Source organism: Orycteropus afer, unplaced genomic scaffold (assembly GCF_000298275.1).
Source record: "Orycteropus afer afer isolate SDZICR_OR568_19922 unplaced genomic scaffold, OryAfe1.0 scaffold00155, whole genome shotgun sequence".
NCBI classification, from domain to species: Eukaryota; Metazoa; Chordata; class Mammalia; order Tubulidentata; family Orycteropodidae; genus Orycteropus; species Orycteropus afer.
In genome coordinates this window covers 6,369,259-6,375,771 of record NW_006921742.1, presented here as the reverse complement: position 1 = coordinate 6,375,771, position 6,513 = coordinate 6,369,259, and the positions used below count along the sequence as shown (strand labels likewise).

Genomic DNA, 6,513 nt, shown 5'->3' with positions numbered 1-6,513 from the left:
TTAAATACAAAATTTGAAACTAATAAAAATGTGAACTAGTTAGTGTACTGTGTGACACTGACTGCTTTGCTGTCTTCTCAGTGTAATTTTGCCTTTCTCCTTGAGGCACCAGTTGACCATTTTGCAGCACATCCAACCTCTCTTTTCCTTTTGTCTGTACCTATTTTGTCTGTGTGACTGTTGGACTCACTAGCACCTTTATCAGTGTTAGGTAAAGGTAAAAAATGGAAAGGAAATCCCGTCAGAAAATAACTACCTGCTCATAGCTCAGCTGAAAGATTTGTGGGAAAAGTTGAAATTATTGGTCTCCATTAGTATTTTCAAGTCCTTGCTGGCTCATCCTATAAGTCATAAAAACCAGTGAACGTCCAGGTGTGGTGGCATACCCTCAGTGTCATATTTATAATTGGGAAAAATTGATGAGCTATAAAATGATGATAATTACCCTTTGTCAGATACTAACATAAATATGTATGTGTGTGTACGTATATATAAACAAAACTCTCACTGCCGTCGAGTCAGCCCCAACTCATAGTGACCCCTCCTTGGATTCCCAAGGCAGTATCACTATAGATGTATATATATATATATAATAATAAATTTTTTTTTATTTTCCTGGTTTAGCTTTGACTGGAATGATGGTTTGTTTGACGTAACCTGGAGTGAGAACAATGAACATGTCCTGGTCACCTGCAGTGGTGATGGCTCCCTGCAGCTCTGGGACACCGCCAAAGCCACTGGGCCACTGCAGGTCTACAAAGAACACATCCAGGAGGTAGGAAGGGAATATTTCTGGGCTGGTTGTTTTCCTTTCTTAAACTTTGGATAAAATCCATTTGGAGATGGGGACATGTTTTCAGGGGACAAGAGTTTAAACTAGTTAGTTTCTTTAGGGTATTTGTACATGTTCTGTGTCACTTACTATTTGATTATTCAAACAAAGTGCTTTTTGGCCTAAGGAGCTGGGAAAGAAGAGAAAAGGTCAGGGTTCTCGTTAGTCATTAAGAACGTCTCCAGTTGTACATTGTGGCATCTTTTCCTCCAGAGAGGCCCATCACTTTCTTGATACTGTAAGATTATGCCTGCCTTACAGTGCCTTCCGGTAGAGGTAGGTGGGCATTTTACAAGAACATCACAAGATTGTCTTTAGGGTTTCAGCAGAACTCCTGAGAATTTTCAGAGCACATTAGAGAAACTGCATTAAGGACTGAATATGAGGCAGATTTTAAATCTAAATCTGGTTGATAATGTCTAGATGATTTTTGCACGTATGTGTTTGAGCTTCACTTATATTAAAACATATACATATATTATTTTTTTATGAACATTAATGGTATAGACAGTCTTTCTTAGTGTTTTACCTTATATATTTTAATACTTTTCCTCAACCTAGCAGATCCTTCCAATGAAAACTTGCAAATTTGCTTTCAAGTTTATGTCTACTATGAGTCCTGGCCCATAGAAAGCCTTTAGTAAATGCTTATTAAATGCAAGAAAAGGAGCCCTGATGGCACAGGCTTGGCAGTTGGACCCATCAGCTGTTCCGTGGAAGAAAAGACCTGATCATCTGTTCTGTAAAGATTACATAGCCTTGGAAACTCTGCTGGACAGTTCTACTCTATCCTGTCGGGTCACTGTTTGTTAGAGTCGACTTTGTAGCATACAACAACATTATGCAAGAATATTAGTCTTTTGATTAAGGTTAATCATCTGAGCATTCCAGACATTTTTTTGCTGTAGCTATTAAATGTCAGCATTTCTAAGATTGTTACTGAAAGTTCTGGATAATTATATTCCTCTAGTTTATTGTGAAAGCCGTTTGAATAATTGTAGTTATAGTTTACCAGGTTTTCCAGAATCACTGACTGACAGGACGGCTTTAGTAAAGGAGGAGCATGTTCCATGCTAGAAACCCCATAGAGCAGCATGACCAGAGTGCAGATGTTCTTACAGTATCTGCAATGATTTTTGCCATCTCTTTAAACTGTTTGTATTATAATTATTGTTTTGTTCTAAATCATCAACTTTAATTGCTACTTTATCTGTGTGAAGGAGCTCTGGTGGCATAGTGGGTAAGGCATTTGGCTGTCAACCAGAAGGTTAGTAGTGGTTTAAACCCACCATTTGTGCCACAGGAGGAAGATGAGGCACTCTACTTGAGTGAAGATTTTCAGTCTTGGAAACCCAATGTGGGTCTCTATCTATCTGTGTGAGGTTTGGATCACCTTGCAGAAAGCAATTTTGCTTTTGTTCTTGATTTTTTCAAGGTGTTCTGACACATGATGCTAATGAATAGGACCTGACCATATCCAGAGGGACCACCTGGGGGCCATTGCTAACTGTACCTCATGAGGCTTAATGCAATCTATCATGGCCACATGGTGAAGCTGAGAGGAGCTCTTCGAGCCCTAAAGCTCAAATGAGCTTCCTGGTTGGTTGCCGTGCGTGGGAGAGTATGGCGTGTCCCTCTTTGGGATATGGAAGCTTCATGTTGTGACCCCTCACAGACTTCACCTTGTGTGTCTCTTCATTTGCATCCTTTTTGGTTGTAATAAAGTTGTAGCTGTAATTGTGGTATGCTGTTCGTGAGATTCTGTGAATTATTCCAGCAAATTAATGAGCCCACAGGGGCAGTGAGAGCCAGCAGAGACTGGTGCCTTCCTGTTTGGCAGTGTAAAGGAAGCTGTCCTTCTAATAATGTGTGAGCTCTGATTTGGCTCTGCATGGCTAGGGTCCCAGAAATATGGGCAGCTGGTTGGAAAGATGGAGTCCATCTAACTTGAGAGCTTTGACTCAGCTCTGGATGGTTAGGGTTGGAGAGAGAGTATGCCGTGTGAATGGCTGGCAGTGAGAAAGAAGTGGGAAGGTGAGGACTGGATCCATTTCCACACTTTGGGAATTGAAGTCATGCTGCTTCTTACCATGCAGTTAACAATGAAGATAGGATTTGCCCACTGTGCGCCTAGCTTACTGCGGTCCTAAAACAATACTACACTCGGTCCTCACTTATCAAATGGTAAGGTTCCAAAGATCAGGTTGTTATGCAAAAATCAATGTTATGGGAAAATGGAGGACGAACATATCAGCTGACAAAATGGAAGACGATTACAGCATTACATAATGCCAAATTACATCATTACATAATTGCCAAACCACTGAGAATCATGGCTTAGTTAAGTTGAGACATACCTTAATCTTCACAGCCAATGTTATTCTCACTTTGTACTTCGGCATTTGTTACTGCCAGATGTACATCGTTAATGCATAAAATAGTCACATAGTTGATGTTTTACTGTTGTCATAACTGTGAAAGGTCGGATAATGAAATAGTCGATAAATAGAGGGTAGGTGTATTGGTGAAACCACAGGCTTGATGGCTAGTTTAATACTTACATTGATTTGTTTTTGATGTACATTGAAATACATATATAAATATGTTATTATGTTATGTGCCGTCGAGTCGGCCCTGACTCATAGTGACCCCTCCTTGGGTTTCCAAGGCAGTATCACTACGGAAGTAGGATTGCCCAACCTTCCTTCCGAGGAGTGGCTGGTGGGTTTGAACCGCCAGCCGTCTGGTTAGCAGGCAAGTGTCTTTAGCCACTATGCTACCAGAGCTCCCATATATAAATATATGTACATATAAATACATGTATAAAATAAATGTATATATGAAATGAATGTGTGTACTATTTAAATATACAAAAATATTTAAATATGTAAAATAAATGTGTGTACCATTTGAAATCATATACAAAAAGTGCGGTGTGTATTACTTGTGGTTAGCTGCTGTCCAGTTTGCCTCTGACTGATGGCGACCCCATGCACATGGAACAAAATGCTGCCCAGTCCTGCACCGTCCCCAGTTGTGGATAGAACCATTGTGCCACATAGGATTTTCATTGGCTGATTTTCCGAAGTAGATTGCCAAGCCTTTCTTCCTAGTTTGTCTTAGTCTAGAATTTCTGCTGAAACCTGTTCTACATTGCACTGTAGTAAATTACCTGGTATGGCTTTTCTAGCCATAAATGTTTGCAACCAACTGTTGATTCTAATTCCTTTTTCTGAAGTGATGAGAAAAAGTCCAGTCCCTGTTTCCTAGACGAGCCCTTGACAATAGCCACATGCTCCGTCTAGTTTTCCTTTTTCCAAACTGTGCGTTTGAGTTCCTTTAGCCTGTCCTCAGATTGTATGGTCTCTCTATCTTGTTTTTCCTGTAGCCCTCCTTTGGATACGCTCCTGTTTTTCAGTCTCCCTTTTATTGTTGTGTGCCTCATTTCTTCCAGAAAGGTGATGATGAATGCTGAGCTTCATAAGACTTTTTCACCATCATCTTGAGCCTCTGCTTCTAATAATCTTACCCCGCATGATAGTGCCTTTTCCTCGGCCATGTCATGATATTGGGTTACCCTGAATATACCAGTACCACATCTGTTATTATTGTTAGTTGTCGTTGAGTCAGTTCTGACACATAACAACTCCATGTGTGCAGAGTAGAACTGCTTTGTAGGGTTTTCAAGGATATGACCTTTCAGAAGCAGATTACAGGGCCTGTCTTCTGAGATGCTTCTGGGTGGGTTCAAAGCGTCAAGTGGTCAAGTGCTTAACTCTTTGTACCACCCAGAGACTCCCTAGTCAAGCATGTAGACCTTTGTTGGAACTACTGTTAAGTTAGCTTTTCATCATTCTATAGTTATGCAGCTGGTTTTTTTGAACTAAAGACATGCTTTGCCATATATCTATATCTATATCTTATAATGAGGTTGTTGCTGTTGTTTTTAGGTGTTGCTGAGTTGGCTCTGATTCACAGACACCCTGTGTACAACAGAACAAAACACTGCCAGGTCCTGTGCCATCCTTAGAGTCCTCGCCATGCTTGAGCCCATCGTTGCAGCCACTGTGTCACTCCATCTTGTTGAGGGTCTTCCCCTTTTTCACTGACCCTCCACTTTACTCAGCATGATGTCCTTCTTCAGGGACTGGTCCCTTCTGACAGTATAACCACATTATGAGAGACAAAGTCTGTCCATTCTCACTTCTAAAGAGCATTCTGATTGTGCTTCCTCCAAGACAAATTGGTTCCTTTTCTAGCAGTCCTTGGTACCTGCAATATTCCTTGCCAACACCACAATTCAAAAGCATCAATTCTTCTACAATATTCTGTATTCGCTGTCCAGCTCTCACATGTATATGAAGCCATTGAAAATACCATGGGGGCTTGGATCAGTGCACCTTAATCTCCAAAGTGACATTCCTGTTCTTATACACTTTAATGGGGTTAGAAAAACTTAAAACAGTAGGAATCCTACAGTTACCCATTTTACCACTTGGTAGCTGTCTGAGCTATATCTAGCAATCAATTTTCAGATTGTGAGGTGAGTAGGTAATAAAGCAAAAAGGAGAAATCCAATATACAGGTTTTTTTTAGGCCTTGAGGAAGGAAGGTCTTAGTGAATTAAAAACAAAGTCAAATTGACATCATCCATGTGCATGGCTTCTAAATTAAGCGTCAAAGCAAGAATCAAATTCTTCTCCATTTTATTTGACAGTAGAGCCCATTATATCTTTTCACTCTATAAAATACCTTTGGCTTAAGAACATATTAAGGAATAGAATAGGAACATTTAAAGAGGTTCAGAGAGAAAGAGAAAAAAGGTGATTGAGATTTTTTTCTACTTCATGACTTACATTACTCTATATTAAGAGTAAGTTAACAGTGATTTTAAAGATAACAGAATCAATGTAATATTTTTATTTTTCTTTATTGTGATTTGGGTGAAGATTTACAGAGTAAATTCACTTTCCATACAGCAGTTCACATACACTTTGTCTCATGACATTGACCACAATTGATCACAATGCAACAGCTGCCCTCCTACTTTCTCCCCATAGTTACCTCTTCCCAGTGTCCATCCCTCCATGCACTCCTGCCCCCTGAGCTGTCTCCCTGTGCATAAGCAGCCCTTCTTTCTCCCATTATTGTTCTCTCCAAGGAGTGTATCTACCTCAGGTAAATGTTCAACTCATACACCTGTCTTTTGTTTGGCTGGAAACCACAGATGTGGGTTCAGTTCCAGACCTGAAGGGTAGCTAGGGGCCATAGTCTCAGCTGTTCCACCAGGCTCTATCAGACCAGCAAACCTGTTCCCCCCACCCTTTTTTTTTTTCTCCAAATGATTTTTTTCCACATTGTTCTCCCTCTCTATCAAAGATCTCCTACATAGATCCCCTTCGAAGTGAATGACAGTGTTAGCCGGACACCATCTAGTTCTTCTGGTCTCATAGTCGTATAGGCTGCAGATCAGATGGTGTACTAGTCGCTAGGACTAATTGTTTCCATGAATTTTGGTTTTCTTCATTCTTCTTTGCTCTGGATGGGGAGAGACTCATCATTACATCTAGATGGCAGCTTGCTAGCTTTTAAGATCCCAGTCGCTACTTGCCAAAGTAGGAGGTGGAACAATGTTTTGTATAATATGTTATGCCAATTGAGCTCGATGTCCCCTGCAACTG

At 40.4% G+C, this 6,513-nt stretch overlaps 1 protein-coding gene across 1 annotated transcript in view; it reads left to right on the top strand.

The window, feature by feature from the left end:
• PEX7 (peroxisomal biogenesis factor 7) overlaps positions 1–6,513 on the top strand; it is a 152,569-nt gene that overhangs the window by 5,908 nt on the left and 140,148 nt on the right. Inside the window, exon 5 of the mRNA XM_007946313.2 lies at positions 625–775. Coding sequence (XP_007944504.2) covers positions 625–775 — 151 coding nt within the window. The remainder of the gene's footprint in view (positions 1–624; positions 776–6,513) is intronic.